This window comes from Schistocerca nitens, chromosome 1 (genome assembly GCF_023898315.1).
Source record: "Schistocerca nitens isolate TAMUIC-IGC-003100 chromosome 1, iqSchNite1.1, whole genome shotgun sequence".
NCBI classification, from domain to species: Eukaryota; Metazoa; Arthropoda; class Insecta; order Orthoptera; family Acrididae; genus Schistocerca; species Schistocerca nitens.
This window is the reverse complement of record NC_064614.1, coordinates 1,211,607,732-1,211,635,690: the sequence shown is the minus strand read 5'-3', so window position 1 is coordinate 1,211,635,690 and position 27,959 is coordinate 1,211,607,732. Positions and strand designations below refer to the sequence as shown.

Genomic DNA, 27,959 nt, shown 5'->3' with positions numbered 1-27,959 from the left:
TCCGTCTTTGTTTTTATCCGTCCTCTCCCGTTCGTTTTGTCTGTTCGCGGGCCGCTCCTGTTTGATTTCGCCGCGCCTTCGTTTTCGGCAACCCCGCGACCGTTTCAGTCGCGGTTACAACAAGCGAGATCCACTGATATTTCACCAGCAGAAGACATGGAAACAGCTCGCACGTCAACTCAGTCACAGAACTAGTATCAAAGATATCGAGGAACAGGCACAACAATTGTTGGCCAGCCTGACTCAGGATACAACGGCTTTATGATAACCTTCCGAACGGAATTAATCGTTGCATCAAGGTGAGAGGGAGTGACTCAAATGGTTCAAATGGCTCTGAGCACTATGGGACATAACAGCTATGGTCATCAGTCCCCTAGAACTTAGAACTACTTAAACCTAACTAACCTAAGGACAGCACACAACACCCAGTCATCACGAGGCAGAGAAAATCCCTGACCCCGCCGGGAATCGAACCCGGGAACCCGGGCGTGGGAAGCGAGAACGCTACCGCTGAGAGGGAGTGCGTCGTGCTGGTAGTGGTCTCACACTGCCAGGTTCTTCGTAAGTTTGACTCGATCCTGTAATCAATGTAGCAACATCACATACCCTGTCAAGCAGAGAAGCTATGTTTCGTTTCCTTCTCCATTCTGTGTACTTCACATCTTTTGTCAGGCACTGTAGATTCGTGTTTTTCAACAGCTGAACTCCACCTATGTTTTTAAAATAAGCGTCCTAGGCTTAGGTGAAAAAAAAGAATTACTCTGCTAGAATGCCCGCCTCTGAGTTTCTCCTCTACTTTCAACAAAGTCAAAAAACGTCTACAACATATTTTCGTCCGATATTTCTTACCGAACACGAGGAATAAAGTATCAATGATGTTTCTTGTGTGGTTTACAGTCATATCTCTCCCACCAACACCCTCATCAAATCTTTTGTACCCCTGAAAACAAGCATGTTGGTCATAAAAGTTACTGATGGGATATAAAAAAGTGGGTGAAGTCGCAAAGGTTGATCTCATGTCTCTTGTGTTGAAATAATACTTCGGTTACTATATTGCTCCACACAGAACCAAAGATGACCTCTTTGACGTTTACCATAATACTCGTCAACGTAAGCTTTTCTAATAAGACTTTAACCTGCCACCTAACGTTTTACGTGTGAATGAAACTGAATTACAACACTGTATATTACGGCGAAAACAGTTGGATGAAAGAATTTTCAGATTGCCACTTCACATGTTTAGTACAAATGGATAAGGCGTTAATAAATAATGGGGAATGCATAAGCCTGAACGACTTTCCCAACCTCGCATTTTGAAGTAATCTGACGTGATACATACACACAATTCTACTTGACAGCGATAATGAAAACATCGGGGTCTTACTTCTTCTCACGGCGTATCTTGTTGACGCTATTGTGTAGAAATTTTGATGAGCACTAGGAAGTTCTATGTACCAAATGAAAAAGGTAAACTCTTAATTTCTGGATCATAGAGTAATTCTATTGTTACCTCAAAGGGATAAAAATCACTCCTGGCTGAGATCTGGAGGTCACGGTAGATGCCACCGGAGTACATCGGAAACGAATAGGATGATGCCACCATTCCCACTGCAATAGGTCCGTTGTTCAGCAGCGCCTCCTGCATCAGCACTTCGTTACAGGCTCCATAGTAACCTGCGGATAGACAAGCGCTCCTTAGAGACATTTGCATACCAGCTACTAAAGTAATAATACCGACCCATGAGACGTAAGTAGGACTTCGTCTTATTTTCACACTAGCTCAAAAAACATTCTACTGGGTGCTCCACAGCGATTGCTTCTTACTAAGTCAGAAGTTAGTGAGTACCAAGTCATACTCATTAGGGACAAGAAGAAATAAATGATGATTTCAGCTGTTGAAAAGAGAAAGACTGGGTAAGACATTGTTCCAGCGCATCATCAGAGCATCGAAAGAGATAGAGGCATCGCTGAGTCCTCGCAGGAGTATGTCCTCGTAACACTGACATCCTATTTCAAATCCCTAAATTCCCTACGGACTTCAGCATGAATGAAGGCATTTAAAGGAGCTCTTTGAATATTTAACCACAACACTGGGTCACCTGTTTCTTGAACACCACCATTACAAATGTTTTTCAGGAGCAGGGTAAGCCAGCAAATTGTGTTCAGAAGTTCGTATAAGATATTTATATTTCAGACTTTAGCTCGTAGTCTAGGCTGGAAACAGAGACAGGTAATATGTAGGAACTTTCCTATCGAACGGACCGAGGAAGTGAACAAAACCAGCTGCGATAACTGAATGATCTCAGTGGGACCGTGTTTCCTGAGAAATAAAAATAAGGTTGTCCCACAGAATAACATTAAGCATTACAGGGATATAAACCGTACAAAATGAAGAGGCGCTTCAAGTAACAGGAGACAGCAGAAGTCTACGGAAATTTCTTATCAGAACGATGGACGGGTTAGCGAGATACCTGTTACGACACTGATTTTAGGATGTGAGAGAGAACAGACAAGACTGTAATCTGTAGAAGATATGAGAGTTGACGACGGTTACATTTGCTACAGTAGGTACTGTCGTGGTCTTCAGTGATAGTGCCGCTGTTGCAGGACCGCCCAATGACGGGCGGTCACCAATACAATGATTTGGTTTTAATTATACGACCGACAGCTTGTCATCATAATGGAGTAAACTGTCTGAACCGTGTTAACAAGTTTCTGTGTGTAGGAAATATTATACTGTAACTGTTTGTGTATCGAAATGGAAATGGGGAACTGGTATGGTGTTAGCCTAGAAACTTTAGTAAACGACATGATTCTATTGTACCACAAAAACAGTCATCAATCCACAGCGTGAATTCGACCCGGGACTGGGTCGCCTCTCTCGGGCAGATCATGAGAGTACTGGTTACCTAATACGAGGGCAGTTCAATAAGTAATGCAACACATTTTTTTTCTCGGCCAATTTTGGTTGAAAAAACCGGAAATTTCTTGTGGAATATTTTCAAACATTCCCGCTTCGTCTCGTATAGTTTCATTGACTTCCGACAGGTGGCAGCGCTGTACGGAGCTGTTAAAATGGCGTCTGTAACGGATGTGCGTTGCAAACAACAGGCAGTGATCGAGTTTCTTTTGGCGGAAAACCAGGGCATCTCAGATATTCATAGGCGCTTGCAGAATGTCTACGGTGATCTGGCAGTGGACAAAAGCACAGTGAGTCGTTGGGCACAGCGTGTGTCATCATGGCCGTAAGGTCAAGCAAGACTGTCTGATCTCCCGCGTGCGGGCCGGCCGTGCACAGCTGTGACTCCTGCAATGGCGGAGCGTGCGAACACACTCGTTCGAGATGATCGACGGATCACCATCAAACAACTCAGTGCTCAACTTGACATCTCTGTTGGTAGTGCTGTCACAATTGTTCACCAGTTGGGATATTCAAAGGTTTGTTGCCACTGGGTCCCTCGTTGTTTAACCGAACACCATAAAGAGCAAAGGAGAACCGTCTGTGCGGAATTGCTTGCTCGTCATGTGGCTGAGGGTGACAATTTCTTGTCAAAGATTGTTACAGGCGATGAAACATGGGTTCATCACTTCGAACCTGAAACAAAACGGCAATCAATGGAGTGGCGCCCCACCCACTCCCCTACTAAGAAAAAGTTTAAAGCCATACCCTCAGCCGGTAAAGTCATTGTTACAGTCTTCTGGGACGCTGAAGGGGTTATTCTGTTCGATGTCCTTCCCCATGGTCAAACGATCAACTCTGAAGTGTATTGTGCTACTCTTCAGAAATTGAAGAAACGACTTCAGCGTGTTCGTAGGCACAAAAATCTGAACGAACTTCTCCTTCTTCATGACAACGCAAGACCTCACACAAGCCTTCGCACCCGAGAGGAGCTCACAAAACTTCAGTGGACTGTTCTTCCTCATGCACCCTACAGCCCCGATCTCGCACCGTCGGATTTCCATATGTTTTGCCCAATGAAGGACGCAATCCGTGGGAGGCACTACGCGGATGATGAAGAAGCTATTGATGCAGTACGACGTTGGCTCCGACATCGACCAGTGGAATGGTACCGTGCAGGCATACAGGCCCTCATTTCAAGGTGGCGTAAGGCCGTAGCATTGAATGGAGATTACGCTGAAAAATAGTGTTGTGTAGCTAAAAGATTGGGGAATAACCTGGTGTATTTCAATGCTGAATAAAACAACCCCTGTTTCAGAAAAAAAATGTGATGCATTACTTATTGAACTGCCCTCGTAAATGGCCAAGAAAGTCACTAACGAAAACCAAAAGAAGTCTGTGTATCGTACTACAGTAGCCCATTGATGCATGGCACCTAAATTTAATGTTATATCACACACCGAGGTGACAAAAGTCACGGGGCTTTCTAATATCGTCTCAGATGTCATTTTGCCCGACGTAGTGCAGCAGTTGGGCATGGAATGGACTCAAGAAGCCCTGGATGTCCCCTGCAGAAATATTGACACTTGCTGCCTCTATAGCCGCCCATAATTGCGAAAGCGTTGCTGAAGCAGGATTTGGTGCGCGAACTGACCTCTCGATTACGTCCCACAAATGATTGACGGATTTCATGCCGGGCGATGTGGGTGGCCAAATCATTCGTTCAAACTGCCCAGGATATTCTTTTAACCAGCCGCGAACGATTGTAGCCCGTTGACATGGCGCATTGTCATCCAGAAAAGTTCCATCGTAATTTTGGGACATGGATGACGCGGATGGTCTCCGAGTAGCTGAACATGGCGCAAAGGACACAGTTCTTACCATGTAAACACAGTCCTCATCATTATGGAGCCACAAGCAGCTTGCACAGTGCCTTGTTGATAACCCGAGTCAATAGCTTCGTGGGATCTATGCCCTACCATCAACAATTATCAACTGAAATCTGGATTCATCGACCCAGCCAAGTTCATTCAGTCGTCTAACGATTATGGTGACTTCTCCAGGAGAGGCGCTGCATGCGATCAGCTGTTAGCAAAGGCTCTAGCGTGGGTCGTCTGCTGCTATAGCCCATTAAAGCCAAATTTCACCCTGTTGTCATAACGGTTACGGCCCCCTGAAATCTGGTATGTCGGCACACTTTTGGCTCTCTGGATCTCGGAATATTGAATTCCCTACCGATTTCCGAAATGAAATGACCCATGCATCTACACTTATGCTCATAAATTAAGGATAATGCTGATACACGGTGAAACAACGCTCTGGTGGGGGGTTTGCGGGTTTAAATCACCTTGACCATGCGGTGCATTTGACTTGCGGTCGTCGTACGGTGGAGCTGGCAGCAGTCCACATAAGCAGAGGTGTGTTGATGCATGTCAGAGTACGGTGCAGCGAGTAAGTGTGCAGATGTTTTCAGCCGTGCTAATGGTGACGTGTGTGTTGAAAATGGCTCAAAGAACACATATCGATTATGAGGGGTATAATACCAGGGAGGCTGGTCAAACACAGCAGGTCGTCGCACGGGCGCTCTGTGTGCCACAAAGTGTGATCTCAGGATTATGGCAACGATTCCAGCAGACAGGAAACGTGTTCAGGGGCTACAGTACGGGACGTCCACAGTGTACAACACCACAAGTAGACCGATATCTCACCAGCAGTGCCCGCAGACGGCCACGGAGTACTGCACGTAGCCTTGCTCGGGACCTTACCGCAGCCACTGGAACAGTAGTCTCCAGGCACACAGTCTACATACGATTGAACAGACATGCTTTATTCGCCCGGAGACCTGCAAGGTGCATTCCACTGACCCCTGGTCACAGAAGAACCCGTAAAGCCTAGTGTCAAGAACATAGTACATTGTCATTGGAACAGTGGTCCCAGGTTATGTTCACGGACGAGTCCAGGTATAGTCTGGACAGTGATTCTCGCCGGGTTTTCATCTGGCGTGAACCAGGAACCAGATACCAGCCCCTAAATGTCCTTGAAAGGGACCTGTAGGGAGGTCGTGGTTTGATGGTGTGGAGTGGGATTGTGATTGGTGCACGTACATGCCTGCATGTCTGAGAAAGGAACTGTAACAGCTCAGCTGTATCGGGACGTCATTCTGTACCAGAAGTCCTCCTTTGCACGGGTGCCGTGGGTCCCACCTTCCTCGTGATGGAGGATAACGCACGGCCCCACCGAGCTGCCATCGTGGAGGAGTACTTTGAAAGAGAAAATATCAGGCGAATTGAGTGGCCTGGCTGTTCTCCAGACCTAAACTCAATAGGGCACGTCTGGGATGCTCTCGGTCGACGTATCACTGCACGTCTTCAAAACACCATGGACACTTCAGGAGCTCCGACAGGCACTGGTGCAAGAATGGGATGCTATACCCCAACAGCTGCTCGACCACCTGATCCGGAGTATGCCAACCCGTTGTGCGGCCTGTGTACCTGTGCATGGTGATCATATCCAATATTGATGTCGGGGTACATGCGCAAGAAACAGTGGCGTTTTGCAACACATGTGTTTCGGGACGGTTTTCTCAACTAATCACCAAACCTGGACTTACAGATCTGTGTCGTGTGTGTTCCTTATGTACCTATGCTATTAGCACCAGTTTTGAGTAGTGCCGCGTTGTGTGGCACCACATTCTGCAGTTATCCTTAATTTATGAGCATGAGTGTAGATCGAAATACGATTCCGCATTTAGAGTCTGTTAATTCCAGTCGTGAGGCACTAATCACGTGGGAAATCCTTTCTCACAAATCGCCTGAGTACAAATGACAGCTGCACCAATGCACTGCGCTTTTATACACTGTGTACGCTGTATTATCCCCATGTTTTTATGTGCATTTCGCCGTCCCATGAACTTTGTCACCTCAGTGTGAGACGACTACAATGGGAACTTGGAATACACTCTTTGCAAGTGGAAAGAGAAGGAAGTGAGACAGTACTGCAGGAAGGAATGAAAAAGTATTGTCATCAGTCCCTGCTATTCAATCTGTAAAATGGAAAATGGCAATAAAAAGAAGAAAATCCTGAAAAGCATAAATATTTAGACGACAAATACAACATTATGTGTAAGGACAAGCAGTATCTCCTGAAAGAATTTCATTGGTGTGTAGACTTGTATGCAACTGAAATGTGGACGGAAAAAATTACAAACACGAAAAAAAAGAGATCTTTTGAAACGTGCTACCATTGGAGAATGTTGAGTATTAGATAGGTAGAGCGATTAGGTAATCAAGAGGTACTGACTGGAATGGCAGAAAGATTTTTACGGCACAACTTGAATAAAAGAAGTAATAGGTTAATAAAAAAAATCATGGCAGTGGTGGAAGTGTGGATGGTAGAAATTGAAGAGGGAAACCAAGGTTAAAATGCAGTTAATAGTTTCAAATGGACGTTGGTGCAGTGGTTGGAAATGAGGAAATTTCCTCGACATTAACTTGAAGAGTTGCCTCAAACCAGTGTTCGGACTGGCGACTACAATACAAAGTGAAAGCAATAATGTTGCGGTCTGCTCCGCTGAGACTTACCACCCACGAAGGAGTAGTCCGACACGTAAATGCGGTCGCACGTGTTGGCCAAACACTGGCCATTATTGGCATTGTAGGGTCTGCACTGTTCTTCTACGACGCCCTGTTCCTGCAAAGTTCATGGTAAATGTCAGAAGTCAACTAATGCAAAGGCACCCCGTACTATTTTATCCCAGCAACCGCAAACACGTAAAGATGCATTTCGAAAAATGTCATTTACGTTATAATCCACCCAAATCTTAAAAATAAGTACATGCAAGCTAATCATCTTTTTGAGATACCTCTGTCACATATTGAGTGTTTCAATACTTACAAAGATAACTCTCCAGTGGATTAAAACTGAACGCCATACTGGGCCTCACCGAGTGAGACGGTGCAGTGGTTGGCACACTTGACTCGCATTCGGGAGGCGATGGTTCAAATCCGCGTCGGGCCATCCCGATCTGTGTTATCCGTCATTTCCCTAAATCGCTTCAGGCAAATTCCGGGATGGTTCCTTTAAAAGGGCACGGCCGACTTCCTTCCCCATCCTCCCCTAATCCGATGGAACCGATGACCTCGTTGTTTGGTCCTCTCCCCCGCACCAACCACACAAACTGTGCCTTAAACCCTGCTAGAGCTGAAAGGGGACCTCATGGTAGGGCGGCCACCATGGTGATGGCATTGTGAGTAACAAACAGATATGTATTCTGAATTTTGAGTATCCTGTCGCGAGATAAACTGTGCAGTTCTAAAGTATCGGCTGCACACCGACCAGGGCAGCACCGCGAAACAGCATCGAGAAGGCGCTGACCGGCGCGCCAGTGTAAAGAGCAGGCAGCGCCACACCTCCAAGAAGACGGAGTTCAGCGCCCCCTGTCAACACTCACCTAACCAGCCGCCCATAGCTAATAGGTCCCAGATCGGTCGCAGACTTCGAGAGTATCGGTACTAGGAAGACGATACTGCGTTCTGCGAGTAGTAGTAGAAAGTAAATGTAACTGCATGTAGGAGACACAGGAAGCCATCTCGTAGCGAGAAGTTATGTTTATTTCCTTGTGGAAATAAGGTGTTGTTTTGGCTGCACAGATCATTTTGGATTCCTGCCGTCGACCATCGCAGCTTCTCTCCTTCCTTGTTCGTGTCGGTGCTGACTCCCACACTAGCTGACACAACAGAAATTGCCTTCATTATTGAGCAGTATGAATGACACGAATAATAGAATTTTGATGGCAGGGTGAACAAAGCTGACCCACTGAGAGAAGTCCTTCTACGCTAAGCCATAAAAACGTCTTAGGTGTCGCTGGCATCAAGTGCTTTTTAAGAGGGCTGTTCCAGGCAGTCGCTTGCCTTGTCTCAAGTCGGTGGGGCGGGGCCGTGGGGGCGGGGGGGGGGGGGGGGGGGACACCTGCCTGTTATTGGTAAGGGGTATCGTCGTTCATAGTCTTGGTTAGAAGTTCGTCCACAGCCAGTGTATGTGTTTGGCGCATCTGCCACCATCCTGCTACGATGCCTGTCTCACTTCAACGCTGAAGCAGTTGAACAATCTCTTTTATGATTCGGTTCGGATATTGTTTTTCATTGCAGCTATACCTGCACACGCCCGTTGACATTAACCAGCAAAGACCATACCAGCCTGCTTTTTATGCAAATGTCGTGCCTGTTAGGTACACACGTCGACTCCAGGGTATTCTGCAACGGGTGAGGAACTGAAGGCGGTAGGTGCTAGCAAGAGAATGTGGCGAGAGCAATGATTTCACTGTGTTAGTGTGAGACAGAAAGTGTGTATCGTTCACTGTGATACACTGTACGGGGTTCCCTGCTCCGTAGCCGATATAGTTAAAGCATCCTAAAGTTATGGCACCCCCATGGGTAGTGGATGGCTCGAATCGTTTATCCTATCGTGCGCAGTCCGCTGTTAGAATGATTAGGTACACTTCTGCGTGGATGCCCTTCCTTGTGGCCATATATTTCGTCGAGCTACGAAGCTTTATTTAATACCGTGTTTTGCACTGGATATAAATATACAAGACGGATAAAATCCAGAGAGGGCTTATAAATGTAAGTGAGTTTTTTATTTATTCTTATCTCCTTTTGTTTCAGATTTTTACAGAAAGGACGGGAGACTGAACATGGAAAAATTCATCACCGATCAAAGAACCAAAACTGGAGATGATAATTAAAAAGTTATTCACAGCCATAATCCCCTCATAAGTTCTGGACCATCCTGTATTTCTCTGATTATTGAACAGTACATAGGATCAGTGTTTCTTCGTTTACCGTCACTCCAGCATGCCATTCTAAAGGAAAGGAAAGAAGTTTATGGAATAGCGAACCGTTTACCATTCGCTCATTAATAATGGAACGGAAGCTCTGCCCGATTAGGAATGTGGCCCGAAATACACCGTAGCCATAGTTTAGAAACCATCCTAATATTCGCCATAAATTAATTTAGGAACCACGGAGGACTTAAAATTTGAACAGTCGAACGCTGAATCTGAAAAACTTTCCACAGAAGTACGACGGCAGTGCATGAGCCATTAAAGATGATGAATGATTAAAGCTGATTTAAAACAGACTAAAATGACGCTACCGTGAATACCAGGAGAAAATATGCCGAGCGAGTAATCGTCCTCAAAGATAGTGTGCGTTAGGTTGTCATCACTTACCAACGCGTAGCGACTTAGCTGGTATGCGTAGCCGCCGTCACACCCCCCTACGAGGTCGCTGCAGTCTATGGCGTCCTGGACAGACAACACGGGCTGGTAGGTGTTGTTGGTGCGGATGCGAAGTCGCGACTCCAACATCCCCATCACAGCGAATGCGTAGCAGGCCCCGCAGGATAGCTGATTCCTAATGGATGAAAATGCGGGTTTCAGCAACGAGAGGTTGTACAAGATGTGAGTAAGGCTGTCTGCTAAAAACTCTACTCGTCTATAGCATCGATTTGCAGCTCAACGGTCACATACATATCTCCATCTGACTGACCAATCATCGCTCAGGCCAAACCGTAAATAATAGGAAGTTGAAATTTGGAGAAGGTGTTGATCATATACTGTAGGTATCGATTAAAAAGGAATTTTTCGAAACTACGCCCCTAACGATGTGAAATAGGGAATGACACGTCTTTTGAAAATATGTCGCTATTAGGAAACTTTTGTAGCTAGAGCTACAAATATTGGTATTTGGTTTCTTGGACAGAAATAAAGGATTAGGTGTTACAGGTGGTGGTGGTTAGTGTTTAACGTCCCGTCGACAACGAGGTCATTAGAGACGGAGCGCAAGCTCGCGTTGGTGAAGGATTGGGAAGGAAATCGGCCGTGGCCTTTCATAGGAACCATCCCGGAATTTGCCTGAAACGATTTAGGGAAATCGCGGAAAACCTAAATCAGGATGGCCGGAGACGGGATTGAACCGTCGTCGTCCCGAATGCGAGTCCAGTGTGCTAACCACTGCGCCACCTCGCTCGGTTTAGGTGTTACAGCATTTTTGGAAACTTCAACCGTACAGGGGAGGGGGGAAGTGAATGAAAGTCCTCTATTTAAAAATAATAATTATTAAACATCTACTAAAGTATTTTCAAACTAAAGGTATAAAAAATTGTTTGGATTTTTTTAAATAAATCATTATTGAAGCTACATCTATTAAAACGGTTATTTGGCGTCTCAGTTACAAATAAAATGTGTTTGTTTGAATGTTTTGGAAATTCAATACCTACAGAGGTGAAATAGTGGATGAAAATCGTTATGAATATATTTCATAACGAAAGCATTTTTAAAGCTAAATCTAAGAAATTTTGTGATTAGCTTATAGCTTAGAAACAAAAAAATGCATGTTTCAGTGTATTTGGAAATTCAATCTCTAAGGGAATAAAATAGGATGTGTAAGTTGTTATAAAAATATTTCACTATATTAAAACCTTTTTATAGTAAGTGTATAAAAATTGGTATTTGACTTCTAAAGAACTGTGTGTTAGGGGATGGAAGTTTCTGAGCAAATGTCACCATAAGAACTCAAAAGGTAGGATTAACAAATAACATATGAATTTTTATTAGGTGTGGCTTTGCACACAGTGCCCTGTTTACGACTCCACTGTGTAGATGCGTCCTTTCAGTCAGTCGTCCCCAGCCCAGGCTTCTGCTGGCGCCGTGGCAGGTAGCTTGGCATTGTTCTGCTGGAGACCTGTCTCAAATAGGGGCTGCTCTGTCTCCCTTGTAGGGCTGTGGGCCTGTCTGGCAAGATTTATTGAGGGATGGCCTCGCCACCAATTACTTTCAACTTCAGAATGCTGTTTCTGTGAGCTAAGATCCATAAAAACACCTCATTCTTTTAGCGCCCTACCAGGCTCCATCAACGTCCGCCCAGGCCACTAACTTCCTAGACTCTCACTCAAGGTGTGTAAGGCGGTATCAAAATCTTTAATAATTTTCCATATACGAAAAGTAAGTGAGAGAGTAACTTGTCCTCCCTCAAACATAACAGGTTACTGAATCGGCCTAAATGTATAAAATAATTTCTCCTAGACCTATACAATTTCTTAACTTTACACAGATAATTCTAAATATTTGACGTCATCAACTGTTACTACTTATGAAAATACTTGTAAAATTTGTAACGAAAAACGTGGGGCACATGCAGGAGATAACAGTTAGAACCTGAATTACTTGTGCATTAGTTATGTATTGCATTCATCCTACACTTTTTTGTTATTAATACCTTCATACTTATTAAAAATTCAGAATCATAATTTTTTAGAACTCTATGTATGAGGTTAGGGATCAGTGTAGGGATGGGAAAATTATTTTATTCTTCTTACTCCCATTTTAAAAGGGTTCATATTACATACTTATTTCTTATTTAAATATTTATTTAATGTATACTGTTTTATTTTCGGTGTACTGATAGGAGAGTATTTTAATCCGCTTATAATCTCGCCACGCCAATGGCCTTGCCAAAGTGGTGACACCGGTTCCCGTCAGGTCACCGAAGTTAAGCGCTGTCGGTCTTGGATAGCACTTGGATGGGTGACCATTCGGGTCTGCCGAGTGGTATTGGCAAACAGGATGCACTGAGCCCCTGTGAGGTCAACTGAGGAGCTACTTGAATGAGAAGTAGCGGCTCCAGTCACGAAAACTGACAACGGCAGTGAGAGTAGTGTGCTGACTATATGCTCCTTCGCATTTACATCCAATGACGCCTGTCGGCTGAGGATGACACGGCAGTCGGTCGGTAGCGTTTGGTTTTCCGGGTCCTATTCGGACGGAGTTAGCAGACACTATAATCTCACCAAGCAAACTACGAGTCACCTCCTTGAAAGAGGAAACTGGTTGCCTCAGGCGGTCTATACTACGTGGAAATGGTAGCAGTCCGTCATATGACCTTCCACCGCTGACGCAAGCCTGTTAGTGTAGGAAAATTTACCAATAGCGCAGAATCGGCGCAGTAAAGTCGATCGAGGAGGAGATTTGACACAATGTCAGAAAGAAGCTATCGCGATTCGACATGGCCATGACCACACAATGAAAACGTATGAATGCTGATTGCCCAATGCGTCTACAAGAAATGGTGGACCAGTCACAGCCGTCTCACACGGCATAAGAACAGTGGTAATGGAAATATACTGAGAGGAACGGGAGAGGGAGTGCAATGTCCACCCAGTGACGGTTTCAAACCCAATAGGAACTGCTGCTGTTAGCGCAAACACGTAATTTCAGTCAGTTTCTAGGCCATCATTGAGAAGGCCACTGCACGCTACGGACATCTGTAGTCGAGTACCTCATATGAGGCCGTTGCTCGCAGCGCTACTTAAAGGAGGAGGAGATTAGTGTTTAATGTCCCGTCGACAACGAGGTAATTCGAGACAGAGTAATTCGAGACAGAGCACAAGCTTGGATTAAGGAAGGATTGGGAAGGAAATCGGCCGTGCCCTTTCAGAGGAACCGTCTTGGCATTTGCCTGAAACGGTTTAGGGAAATCATGGAAAACCCAAATCAGGATGGCCGGAGACGGGGTTTGAACCGTCGTCCTTCCGAATGCGAGTCCAGTATGACAACCACTGCGCCATCTCGCTCGGTGGCGCTGCATGAAGCTATTTGCGTCTTCAGTGGGCTATGCAACACAGAACCTGGGCCGTAGCTGACAGGAAACGTGTAGTATCGTCCGACGAGTCACTATTTGGCACTTTTGAAACAATATAAGGCGTTCAGCGCACCGGAGACCAAATGAGACGTAGATCTGCAGATTTTAAAAGTGTAATTCAGGTCGTAAGTGCTTCTTCGACGTTGCAGTGGCGCGACACATTCAGATTACTGTGTAAATGGACCAGGTTGCTCATCAATAGAGTCTAGGAGACGAAATGTCGCATTCCTTGTACATCTTTACATCCTCTTGATGTATGTGTGCTGTGGTCACTCCCGCCTTCCAAGACGACAACAGCCACGTTCACAGTGCTGCTCACTTACTCTTACAGTTAGATGAAACACAGGCACCTTATCCCACATCGACCACCCAAACACAGTAGCACAAAAAATACTGGGAACAACAGGTAAAGGTAACAGTCGGCATGCTCTTAGCTTGGTAGCTCCCAGGCAGTTAATCATCTGTCATATGGCATACCAGACGAAACTTATTGACTATATCTCTCGCCGAGTTAAGGACTTTTTCAATGCCAGAGCGGCTGGTACAAGGTATGAAAATGATGTATTCTAGCGGCGATCCACAATTTTGCCTGGAGGACTTATTTGACATCACACAGGTTGATTCAGCTGCCCCTAGCGATTTGTTTTATACAACCTGCACTACATCTCTATTAGGAACGGTATCCAGACAGGCGACAGCCACGTAGTCGATGTAAGTTCCTTCTTAAGGCTTTGGTTGTTTATTAGAAAACGGAATCATAATGTAAAAAATACAAGTGAGGGTTCACCATGAGTTGCACGGTATTTTTGGACCAAAGTTTACCTACTTGTCTCACACTCATCCAGTGACTCCAATCTTTCTTTGCCTAATTAGCAGATACAGGTTTCGGAAGTCTCTGTAAGTTTATTGCTTTTATATTATTTAATCTTTAGTAAATGGTTCAGAAACGTTGCCTTGTAAAGTGTGCTTCATCACTGGAAACTACGAAACTAACAGAAGATATCAAAATTGGAAGTGCGGAAGTAACAGCTTTCCATACACAGGGTGTTCTAAAATTCCCATTACTATCTTCTAGAACCTATAGAGGGGAGTGAGTGCATAATACTGTGAATTAGAATCGATGTACGGAAACGTCATTCAACGATGCTACAGAGCGTAAAAGTTACAGGCGCCAGCTCCTGTAAATGTACACAGGGTGATTCCACGCCGATGTTACAAACTTTAAAGTATGATAAAGAAGGATAAATGTATCAGTCGGGGGAAACTGTCCCTTACCAGAAACGAACGAGTCGAAAGGTACAAGCAAAACCTTTTCTGATACCTCTGACAGTGAAATACACGTTGTTGATAGGATTACAGGGTAGGCAACTTTCCTAGGTGGTAGTATGGACCAAAGCAAGAAAAAACCTCCTGTAAACATTGGCTCTAGAACGCATAACTTAAGAGCTATGAGAACTTCTTAAATAGAGGAGATGTCTTTCACACTGGCGAAGACGGTGCTCACAGGTCCTCAGGTATGCATTTTAGAGCTTATGTTTGCAAGACAATTTTTCTTCTTTTGCTCCATACTACCACCTATGAAAATCGCATACCGTACATTGTCAGTAACAACAGTATCGCTACGTGTAGTCCACTGACAGACGTATCAGAATGATTTTCGCTTCCAACTTTCGACTCGCTCGTTTCCGACCCAGAGACCCGTACCTCAAATTGATACATTTATCCAGACCCTTTATCCTCGAAAGTTTGTAACATCATCACGGAATCACCTCGTATATACATATATTTGCAGCCGCCGACGTCTGCAACTTTAACGCTGTGATAGCGTCGTTGAACGACGTTCCCGGACATGGGTTCCTGTTTAAAATACTATGTGCTCACTCCCTTCTACAAGTCGTCGAGGTTTGTAATGGGAATATCCGAACACCTTGTATAGCCTCAGAAGCATTTATGAAATGTTAAGTACTGTAAACAGAACAAAGTTCCAGATACATCCGAAACCTCTATGATTACACCTGTAATTGCGCAAAGAATGAATGGAGGCACCTCGACAAGAATGGCAGAAGTAAGGTATATATTAATCCAAAAATACTGTGCGGCTCATAGTCAATCATCACTTGTATTTTTTTCGGTATGATTCCGTTTGCTAACAGTTATGCAAATCTCCGAGAGGGAACTTGTTTCGCTACGTGACTGTTGCCTGTCCGTGTACAGTCGTAGTGCGGGTTGCATAAATAGTTTCGGTAGGGGCAGCCTAGTTCAAAAATGGCTCTGAGTATTATGGGACTTAACAACTGAGGTCATCAGTCCCCTTTAACTTATAACTACTTAAACCCAACGAACCTAAGGACAGCACACACATCCATGCCCGAGGCGGGATTCGAACCTGCGACCATAGCAGTCGCGCGGTTCCAGACTGAAGCGCCTAGAACCGCTCGGTCACAGCGGACAGCTTAGTCCCTCTGTATACTAACCACATATACTTTGACGGATGTAACAGTGGAAATATGTGGGACAAACTCTTTAATATTGTCATACCCCAACACTACACTGCAAACAGCGCTGATGTGCCTGATATACGAACCTCACGGGCGACACGTAGTTGACACCGTCGACGTTTCGCCAATCCCAGTGGCGGGGCAGCAGGGACGCTCGCTTTCTCTGTTCCTCCGTCACCGCAGACGGCTGTGGTTTCTCCACCGGGATATCCCTGTAAACAAAACATACCGCTTCTTATTCAGCATGACGGAAACATTTCTCTCGTTTCGTTTACGTTAAATGCTCCTTTGGACTGTCGAATTAGAAGCGCTTTCAGGCACAGTAGATTAGAACAACGTATGCACAAGTTACATGACACTTGCTACACTGTTGTGATATACCACTGAGAAAGACATAGATGATTTACTGAGCTACTGAGTGACTATAAGGAATGGCTGGTAGCATCATTTTCAGATGTGTGGATAGAACAAATCTCCGTATTTCGCCTCCTTAGGAAGTCATTTTCATTTTTGAACGGATTTTACACACGACTTCTTTCATATCTTGATTTGTGAGCGTAAGCCGTAGTTTTCCACTAATACCTTTTCTACTCACATGTCCCTTTGTCTTCGCACTTAGGAGTCGTATACGTCTGTTAGATATAAAGAGGTGAATAGTTATTTCTACAGTAACGTTCCACAAGCTTCACATTTCACTCAGCTTTCTGTGGTCGTTGCTACACTGTCATTATACACTCCTGGAAATGGAAAAAAGAACACATTGACACCGGTGTGTCAGACCCACCATACTTGCTCCGGACACTGCGAGAGGGCTGTACAAGCAATGATCACACGCACGGCACAGCGGACACACCAGGAACCGCGGTGTTGGCCGTCGAATGGCGCTAGCTGCGCAGCATTTGTGCACCGCCGCCGTCAGTGTCAGCCAGTTTGCCGTGGCATACGGAGCTCCATCGCAGTCTTTAACACTGGTAGCATGCCGCGACAGCGTGGACGTGAACCGTACGTGCAGTTGACGGACTTTGAGCTAGGGCGTATAGTGGGCATGCGGGAGGCCGGGTGGACGTACCGCCGAATTGCTCAACACGTGGGGCGTGAGGTCTCCACAGTACATCGATGTTGTCGCCAGTGGTCGGCGGAAGGTGCACGTGCCCGTCGACCTGGGACCGGACCGCAGCGACGCACGGATGCACGCCAAGACCGTAGGATCCTACGCAGTGCCGTAGGGGACCGCACCGCCACTTCCCAGCAAATTAGGGACACTGTTGCTCCTGGGGTGTCGGCGAGGACCATTCGCAAACGTCTCCATGAAGCTGGGCTACGGTCCCGCACACCGTTAGACCGTCTTCCGCTCACGCCCCAACATCGTGCAGCCCGCCTCCAGTGGTGTCGCGACAGGCGTGAATGGAGGGACGAATGGAGACGTGTCGTCTTCAGCGATGAGAGTCGCTTCTGCCTTGGTGCCAATGACGGTCGTATGCGTGTTTGGCGCCGTGCAGGTGAGCGCCACCATCAGGACTGCATACGACCGAGGCACACAGGGCCAACACCCGACATCATGGTGTGGGGAGCGATCTCCTACACTGGCCGTACACCACTGGTGATCGTCGAGGGGACACTGAATAGTGCACGGTACATCCAAACCGTCATCGAACCCATCGTTCTACCATTCCTAGACCGGCAAGGGAACTTGCTGTTCCAACAGGACAATGCACGTCCGCATGTATCCCGTGCCGCCCAACGTGCTCTAGAAGGTGTAAGTCAACTACCCTGGCCAGCAAGATCTCCGGATCTGTCCCCCATTGAGCATGTTTGGGACTGGATGAAGCGTCGTCTCACGCGGTCTGCACGTCCAGCACGAACGCTGGTCCAGCTGAGGCGCCAGGTGGAAATGGCATGGCAAGCCGTTCCACAGGACTACATCCAGCATCTCTACGATCGTCTCCATGGGAGAATAGCAGCCTGCATTGCTGCGAAAGGTGGATATACACTGTACTAGTGCCGACATTGTGCATGCTCTGTTGCCTGTGTCTATGTGCCTGTGGTTCTGTCAGTGTGATCATGTGATGTATCTGACCCCAGGAATGTGTCAATAAAGTTTCCCCTTCCTGGGACAATGAATTCACGGTGTTCTTATTTCAATTTCCAGGAGTGTATTAGTACCTCTCTGATTTTAGTGAAGGAAACTGTTTTGTCTCAACTGAAATGCTTTTTTCATTCAGTCTCAAGAATCCAAGTACCGCAGTAATACAATCTCACCAGTTACAGCTGTCTTACTTTTGTAAGGAATTCATACCAGTCTTCAGATTCTGTAGCCTACTTCTACTTTCTTCAACAATCCCAACACATTTTCTCCGATTTTACAGTGTCAAAACCTTTCTCAGTATTCACGAAAGCTATGTATACTAATATATGTATATGTACTTGAGGACAATATTATGGAAATGGAAGAGGATGGAGATGAAGATGAAATGGGAGATATGATACTGCGTGAAGAGTTCGACAGAGCACTGATAGACCTGAGTCGAAACAAGGCCCCGGGAGTAGACAACATTCCATTAGAACTACTGACGGCCTTGGGAGAGCCACTCCTGAAAAAACTTTACCACCTGGTGAGCAAGATGTATGAGACAGGCGACATACCCTCTGACTTCAAGAAGAATATAATAATCCCAATCCCAAAGAAAGCAGGTGTTGACAGATGTGAAAATTACCGAACTATCAGTTTAATAAGTCACGGCTGCAAAATACTAACGCGAATTCTTTACAGGCGAATGGAAAAACTAGTAGAAGCCGACCTTGGGGAAGATCAGTTTGGATTCCGTAGAAATATTGGAACACGTGAGGCAATACTTGTAGTGGACTGTTAAGGCAGCCAGTCCACAGTGAAGTAGCCGAAAGGGCACGCGTCAACTCACGCCGTCTGGCGTTAAGTCTGGAACAGGATTCGTAATGAATGTGATAAAGAAAAGAACGTAGCTACTAGAACACTTAACTTTTATATGGTCCTTTGGTATACAGCATTCTGGATGATACAAGTGAGACTCTATCTTGAGGTACATGCAACTTTACAAATGGTTAATGGCGCCTTGCTAGGTCGTAGCCATTAACTTAGCTGAAGGCTATTCTAACTGTCTCTCGGCAAATGCGAGAAAGGCTTCGTCAGTGTAGTCGCTAGCAACGTCGTCGTACAACTGGGGCGAGTGCTAGTACGTCTCTCGAGCCCTGCCTAGTGGTGGCGCTCGGTCCGCGATCCTGACAGTGGCGACACGCGGGTCCGACATGTACTAATGGACCGCGGCCATTTTAAGCTACCACCTAGCAAGTGTGGTGTCTGGCGGTGACACCACAATACTGACCCTACGGCTTATCTTAGAAGCTACATTAAGGAAAGGCAAACCTATGTTTCTAGCATTTGTAGACTTGGAGAAAGCTTTTCACAATGTTGACTGGGATACTCTCTTTCAAATTCTGAAGGTGGCAGGGGTAAAATACATGGAGCGAAAGGCTATTTATAATTTGTATAGAAACCAAATGGCAGTTATAAGAGTTGAGGGGCATGAAAGGGAAGCACTGGCTGGGAAGGGAGTGACACAGGGTTGTAGCCTCTCCCCGATGTTATTCAATCTGTATATTGAGCAAGCAGTGAAGGAAACAAGAGAAAAATTCGGAGTAGGTATTAAAACCCAGGGAGAAGAAATAAAAACTTTGAGGTTCGCCGATGACATTGTAATTCTGTCAGAGACAGCAAAGGACCTTGAAGAGGAGTTGAACGGAATGGATGGTGTCTTGAAGGGAGGATATAAGATGAACACCAACAAAAGCAAAACGAGTATAATGGAATGTAGTCGAATTAAGTCGGGTGATGCTGAGGGAATTAGATTAGGAAATGAGACGCTTAGAGTAGTAAAGGAATTTTGCTATTTGGGGAGCAAAATAACTGATGGTGGTCGAAGTAGAGAGGATATAAAATGTAGACTGGCAATGGGAAGGAAAGCGTTTCTGAAGAAGAGAAATTTGTTAACATCGAGTATTGATTTAAGTGTTGGGAAGTCGTTTCTGAAAGTATTTGTATGAAGTGTAGCCATGTATGGAAGTGAAACATGGACGATAAATAGTTTAGACAAGAAGAGAATAGAAGCTTTCGAAATGTGGTGCTACAGAAGAATGCTGAAGATTAGATGGGTAGATCACATAACTAATGAGGAGGTGTTGAATAGGATTGGGGACAAAAGAAGTTTGTGACACAACTTGACTACAAGAAGGGATCGGTTGGTAGGACATGTTCTGAGGCATCAAGGGATCACCAATTTAGTATTGGAGGGCAGCTTGGAGAGTAAAATCCGTAGAGGGAGACCCAGAGATGAATACACCAAGCAGATTCAGACGGATGTAGGTTGCAGTAGGTACTGGGAGATGAAGAAGCTTGCACAGGATAGAGTAGCATGGAGAGCTGAATCAAACTAGTCTCAGGACTGAAGACCACAACAACAACAACACGTATAATATAAAACAGTTTTTCTATTTGCTTGTCTAGAAGGAACTTAAAGCTAACATTGTCTTGTTCCTCGCCTCTCTCAGTCTCCGGAATGTGCCACTTCGAAATCGTTTCGGTTCTCTTTATATTTGAACTGGGCTATCGTTCTCTTCGTAAATAGAGACCAAATAGGCTAAAGAGTTGTTAACATTTACATATTGTGGCATTCGTCTTTTCAGCGATCGGTATTAATTTGTTCATAAAATCTGTAAATATCTTACAAAATCGTACATGGTTGCTCAGGAGCATGTAGCTATTCGCTTTTGTTTATCTTGTCCAGAGAAGTTCAAATGAAATTCTCTCCACGTCGGGATATTTCTTGACCTTCAGGTCATTTTCCGGAGATTTTTCGAATTCCTCTTTCAGGATGAGTTCTTTGATAGTAAATGCATCTGCTTCTTTCGTTCAGTTGCAGTTTCGGGAAACTTTAACACGTTTAGTTTCCGAAAATACAACTGTCTCGATAAATTTGCACTGATAACATTTCCCTGCAAATAATTTTGAAATGACAGTTTATAAACAGCATGTTTTCAGTATTTGAGCTCTTCGACACAACCTGTGCACAGTAAAGTTCCCTATATTTGTTTAATCTGGAGACTGCTTTCCAGAAATTTTCATTAAACTGAAAGAAAATAAAGTGTCTAACGTCCAGGCGATGACGAGGGCGTTGTGCATGGAACACAAGATCGAACTGGGAAAAGAAGTAGATCGTGTCAACTGGAGAAAAATTCCATCATGCGTCTTAAGTGATATAAAAATCACAAAAAATCCAAAGCTGGAAGCCTAAATGGCGATTTAGACAACCATCCTTGTGAATAAAAGTCCATCATCTTACCACTGGATCACGTCGCTATTTTTGTTTTATTAATTGCTTTATTTTCTTTCACTTTAATGAAAATTTCTGGAAAGCAGTCAGGGATGTACCCGTGGTCTAGGGGTAGCGTCTTTGATTCATAATCAAAACGTCTTCGGTCCCGGTTTCGTTTCCCGCCACTGCTTGAATTTTGATAAATAATCAGCATTGGCGGCCTAAGACTTCCGGCATAAGAAGTCACCCTCATTCTGCCAACGGCCTTGTCAAAGAGGGCGGAGGAGCGGATAGAGGTTCAGGGCACTCTCTTGTCCTAGGGGTGGGAAATTGCCCCTAAAGGCGGAATAATCAGCAATGATCAACGACATGAGGATTCAGAAGGCAATGGAAACCACTGCATTAAAGACACGTAACGTGTATCCACAGGACATGTGGCCAGTAATTGAAGAAGTGTCATGATGATCTCTCCATTGGCAAAAGATTTCGGAATAGTCCCCCATTCGGATCTCCGGGAGGGGACTGCCAAGGGGGAGGTTACCATGAGAAAAAGATTGAATAATCAACGAAAGGATAACGTTCTACGAGTCGGGGCGTGGAATGTCAGAAGCTTGAACGTGGTAGGGAAACTAGAAAATCTGAAAAGGGAAATGCAAAGGCTCAATCTAGATATAGTAGGGGTCAGTGAAGTGGAAGGAAGACAAGGATTTCTGGTCAGTTGAGTATCGGGTAATATCAACAGCAGCAGAAAATGGTATAACAGGTGTAGGATTCGTTATGAATAGGAAGGTAGGGCAGAAGGTGTGTTTCTGTGAACAGTTCAGTGACCGGGTTGTTCTAATCAGAATCGACAGCAGACCAACACCAACAACGATAGTTCAGGTATACATGCCGACGTCGCAAGCTGAAGATGAACAGATAGAGAAAGTGTTTGGGGATATTGAAAGAGTTTTGCAGTATGTAAAGGAGGACGAAAATCTAATAGTCATGGGCGACTGGAATGCAGTTGTAGGGGAAGAGAAGGATACAGGAGAATATGGGCTTGGGACAAGGAATGAAAGAGGAGAAAGACTAATTGAGTTGTGTAACAAGTTTCAGCTAGTAATAGCGAATACCCTGTTCAAGAATCACAAGAGGAGGAGGTATACTTGGAAAAGGCCGGGAGATACGGGAAGATTTCAATTAGATTACATCATGGTCAGACAGATTCCGAAATCAGATACTGGATTGTAAGGCGTACCCAGGAGCAGATATAGACTCAGATCACAATATAGTAGTGATGAAGAGTAGGCTGAAGTTCAAGACAATACGCGAAGAAGTGGGATACGAAAGTACTAAGGAATGACGAGATACGTTTGAAGTTCTCTAAAGCTATAGATACAGCAATAAGGAATAGCGCAGTAGGCAGTACAGTTGAAGAGGAATGGACATCTCTAAAAAGGGCCATCACAGAAGTTGGGAAGGAAAACATAGGTACAAAAAAGGTAGCTGCGAAGAAACCATGGGTAACAGAAGAAATACTTCAGTTGATTGATGAAAGGAGGAAGTACAAACATGTTAGGGGAAAATCAGGAATACAGAAATACAAGTCGGTGAGGAATGAAATGATTAGTAAGTGCAGGGAAGCTAAGACGAAATGGCTGCAGGAAAAATGTGAAGACATCGAAAAAGATATGATTGTCGGAAGGACAGATTCAGCATACAGGAAAGTCAAAACAACCTTTGGTGACTTTAAAAGCAACGGTGGTAACATTAAGAGTGCAACGGGAATTCCACTGTTAAATGCAGATGAGAGAGCAGATAGGTGGAAAGAATACATTGAAAGCCTCTATGAGGGTGAAGATTTGTCTGATGTGATAGAAGAAACAGGAGTCGATTTAGAAGAGATAGGGGAGCCAGTATTAGAATCGGAATTTAAAAGAGCTTTGGAGGACTTACGGTCAAATAAGGCAGAAGGGATAGATAACATTCCATCAGAATTTCTAAAATCATTGGGGGAAGTGGCAACAAAACGACTATTCACGTTGGTGTGTAGAATATATGAGTCTGGCGATATACCATCTGACTTTCGGAAAAGCATCATCCACACAATTCCGAAGACGGCAAGAGCTGACAAGTGCGAGAATTATCGCACAATCAGCTTAACAGCTCATGCATCGAAGCTGCTTACAAAAATAATATACAGAAGAATGGAAAAGAAAATTGAGAATGCGCTAGGTGACGATCAGTTTGGCATTAGGAAAAGTAAAGGGACGAGAGAGGCAATTCTGACGTTACGGCTAATAATGGAAGCAAGGCTAAAGAAAAATCAAGATACTTTCATAGGATTTGTCGACCTGGAAAAAGCGTTCGACAATATAAAATGGTGCAAGCTGTTCGAGATTCTGAAAAAAGTAGGGGTAAGCTATAGGGAGAGACGGGTCATATACAATATGTACAACAACCAAGAGGGAATAATAAGAGTGGACGATCAAGAACGAAGTGCTCGTATTAAGAAGGGTGTAAGACAAGGCTGTAGCCTTTCGCCCCTACTCTTCAATCTGTACATCGAGGAAGCAATGATGGAAGTAAAAGAAAGGTTCAGGAGTGGAATTATAATACAAGGTGATAGGATATCAATGATATGATTCGCTGATGACATTGCTATCCTGAGTGAAAGTGAAGAAGAATTAAATAATCTGCTGAACGGAATGAACAGTCTAATGAGTAGCCTACACAGTATGGTTTGAGAGTAAATCGGAGAAAGATGAAGGTAATGAGAAGTAGTAGGAATGAGAACAACGAGAAACTTAACATCAGGATTGATGGTCACGAAATCAATGATGTTAAGGAATTCCGCTACCTAGGCAGTAAAATAACCAATGACGGACGGAGCAAGGAGGACATCAAACGCAGACTCGCTATGGCAAAAAAGGCATTTCTGGCCAAGAGAAGTCTACTAATATCAAATACCGGCCTTAATTTGAGGAAGAAATTTCTGAGGATGTACGTCTGGAGTACAGCATTGTATGGTAGTGAAACATGGACTGTGGGAAAACCGGAACAGAAGAGAATCGAAGCATTTGAGATGTGGTGCTATAGACGAATGTTGAAAATTAGGTGGACTGATAAGGTAAGGAATGAGGAGGTTCTACGCAGAATCGGCGAGGAAAGGAATATGTGGAAAACACTGATAAGGAGAAGGGACAGGATGATAGGACATCTGCTAAGACATGAGGGAATGACTTCAATGGTACTAGAGGGAGCTGCAGAGGGCAAAAACTGTAGAGGAAGACAGAGATTGGAATACGTCAAGCAAACAATTGAGGACGTAGATTGCAAGTGCTACTCTGAGATGAAGAGGTTAGCACAGGAAAGGAATTCGTGGCGGGCCGCATCAAACCAGTCAGTAGACTGATGACCAAAAACAAAAAAAAGTTGCTTTCAGCAGCGTTAGTGCTTGACTAAAGTCTCAAAGCGAGAAGTTTCTCAATCAGTTGACGGAAGTAATTATATGAAACGCACACACATCGGATTCATTCTGTCGGACCAATCACTGCTTAGTGTCATTTCTTAGAAATTTTATTCATCACAGTTGTAGTTTTCCACATTCAAATGAGTAAAAAATGTAAATCTGTTCAAAATTAAAATCCTCTTGAGATCTAAATTTCTTATTCAAAACACAACAGGACACGAGATATAGGTTAGAGAAATGGCGTGAGGTTTCTGTGAAGATAACTCAACTTGAAAAAATGAAAGAATTAAAATGTTCTCTCCTGTACGAGCAGAATAAACAGGGTGGCACAAAACTACAGCTGTTTATTGTAATTAAATGAGCATTTTAATACAAATTGTTTTTACAGTCTTCCAATGAGTGTAACATTTATATGTGTGTGTGCCGAATAACCTGTCAGTAAGAATAAATCTTTGTTTTCCTTCGGAATCAGTCGCCGTTGAGATAATAGTCATTTCTTTGTGGTAACTAGTTTCGAATCATCACATCCATTTTCAAAACATGGCCTTAGGCGTAAGTGTATTCATACAGTTCCCACCAATGTGCCCATGTATGAATACATTTACGTCTAAGGCCCCGGTTTGAAAATGCACGTGATGGTCCGAAACTAGTCACGACGAAGAAGTAATCATTGTCGCAAGTGTGATGGATAATGAAGGAAAATATTCACTTAACAATCCAAATTGCTAGTCTTATCCTCTATCAGTACACTGGAACTTCATAAACAATAACAAACTTGATTTGTGAGTGCTATGTGATACAAAACGTCCACGTAATCAGGAAAGCTCCCTTGTCGTTAGGTAGTTCATATGTCATTTGGGAAAGTTGATATCAATAAAATAGTGTACATCTGAAGGAAGACTAGAATTTAACGTCCTGTCGACACACGGATAACGAGCTCGGAGTGTGTAGGGATATGCAGATGTTTTGGCCATGCTTTCATTCCTCCTATAGGCCTTAAGCTATTTAGGGGAGTCACGAAAATCTTAATACTGGATTTCAGGGACTGTAACGTATCCCTCCAAAAAACGAGTCCAATGTCCTGTAAGCGCGCCACATCAGCCGGCCGTACATGTAAGTTAGCAGAGGTAAATATGCAACAGAATTTCAAGAACACATAGTCAGGGTATCACAAGGGGAATGTCACAAACTCCGGTACAGGCGTCTCAGAACCAACCGATCATGTATACGGTAGCAACAGTGAAGCATTGAAACAACATACTGTGCAGGTGTCACTGTGTCGTTTTAGATGGCTACACGTGATAGCATACGATCGTTTGTTTCGTACATAAACATTTTAACTAGGTCAGATTTTGTTTCGCTGTGACTTTACAGTCAAAATTTTTCTCACGCGTTGCGACTGTTTTAAATGTGGTGCCCAACCTGACTACTTGATCTTTCACGCCACTTATGCGAGCAACCGATACATCACAGTCATTTCGATTGTGGGGTCTCGATCTCATGCAGATAATTCTTGTTTCACGGGGAGATAAAGACCGGATGGATTGATAACTTGGTTATGTAAGTTAGCAGAGGTAAATATGCAACAGAATTTCAAGAACACATAGTCAGGGTATCACAAGGGGAATGTCACAAACTCCGGTACAGGCATCTCAGAACCAACCGATCCCATTCTACGAAAGGAGAGCACGCTCACTGATACAGCATGTACTGTACATGTGTCTGGCTAACAGTCATTTGTCGCCTGGACGGGTTTATATGGTAGTGGGACGGCTGATCAGCGTATAGGAGCGTGAACAAATGCTGAGTGATTGCTGTGCAGGAGATGGAGATGCCATGTTCTCGTGTGAGACAGCGTTATCAGCATGTAACACAATTCTTGACAAGGGCTTCCACATGGTCGGTTGTTCGAATCCTGCAGTACCCAGACTTGGGTTGGTGCCCTTGGCGAGAAGCACCTACTGCTGATGAATATCTTCGCATTAGTAGTGTAGCTTCTTGCACGTACACACGATCGGCTGCTACGCAAATGATTATATCTGTAATTATAAGTTATGTAAGCATCTATAAGACATTTTGGACTGACCTAATTCTTTTAAACGTATGATACCCCCAGCGCGACATTGTTTGATACGTGGAATGAAATTTATTTTCCAATAGCTGAGCTTCGTGCACTAATGGCGCACTCTGGTTCCCTGTCGATCAAAAAGCGTGGCTTGTAACACAACAGTGTAGCTGCTGTGTCAGTTTTAAACAGGAAAAGCAAAGATACTTTTTGAAGGTAGTCTACGTTTCACACTGATGTAACAATGCGGTGTATGTTTCTATAACGTACATATTATCTAGATTTATTTAGGAGGAATAACAAGTGCGTATAAAATTTCAAAATGACATAAATCATTTCTTAGGTGGTGTAGTATCGGTGTCAAGTGTCCTTATGGGGGGGGGGGGGGGGGAGAGGGGGTATCTCACTTACATAATTAACTTGCATAATACGAAACCTATGTTTATAATCGTGTTACTTATGTTTTAGTTAATAGTACCTCCGACCTCCAGACATTCGGAACATTTCCTCTGCCGTTTTTCCATTGAACTGCTCGTACGCTTTAGCCTTCCACGAATTCTGCTTGCTATTGATTTCTCTGACGAATTTCTTTTGGTACTCCGTCGTCATTACGAAGTTATTCTGAAAAGTAACGGTTTGTAAATGTAGGTTGACTTCGTGGCAACACAATGTTTCTAAGAATTAATGTTTCGAACATCTATTGCGCCAAATAAACACAACCTCATAAATACGCTAAATTTCCGCGAAAATACTTCCCCCGACCTTGAGGCTTCACTTGCCTGCGCTGTCTTGAAGTTGTCAGCGTGGAGTTTAGTACCAGTCTGAGTTTCCTTGACCCCATAGAAACAGGACCAGTGTCTGAGAGTAACATCGTAAGACCATCCAGGATACGTCTGGTTGCACAGACTTCTGATGAAGTAGTTGTCAATCTGCCAGCAAATGAAACCAGTTAAAGAGCAGAATATAAATGATGAAATATTTTATTCATGCTTAGCACGTGG

The 27,959-nt window shown here is 44.3% G+C and overlaps 1 protein-coding gene and 1 pseudogene across 1 annotated transcript in view; one reads left to right on the top strand and one right to left on the bottom strand.

Annotated features, from left to right (window-relative positions):
* LOC126239622 (dipeptidyl peptidase 1-like) overlaps positions 1–27,959 on the bottom strand; it is a 51,028-nt gene that overhangs the window by 9,627 nt on the left and 13,442 nt on the right. The window contains exons 4-9 of the mRNA XM_049947873.1: positions 27,738–27,887; positions 27,437–27,579; positions 16,181–16,306; positions 10,128–10,311; positions 7,480–7,588; positions 1,511–1,674 (exon numbers count right to left, since the gene is read on the bottom strand). Of these exons, the coding sequence (XP_049803830.1) occupies positions 1,511–1,674; positions 7,480–7,588; positions 10,128–10,311; positions 16,181–16,306; positions 27,437–27,579; positions 27,738–27,887 (876 nt within the window). The remainder of the gene's footprint in view (positions 1–1,510; positions 1,675–7,479; positions 7,589–10,127; positions 10,312–16,180; positions 16,307–27,436; positions 27,580–27,737; positions 27,888–27,959) is intronic.
* On the top strand, positions 12,397–12,515 carry LOC126208299 (5S ribosomal RNA; annotated as a pseudogene).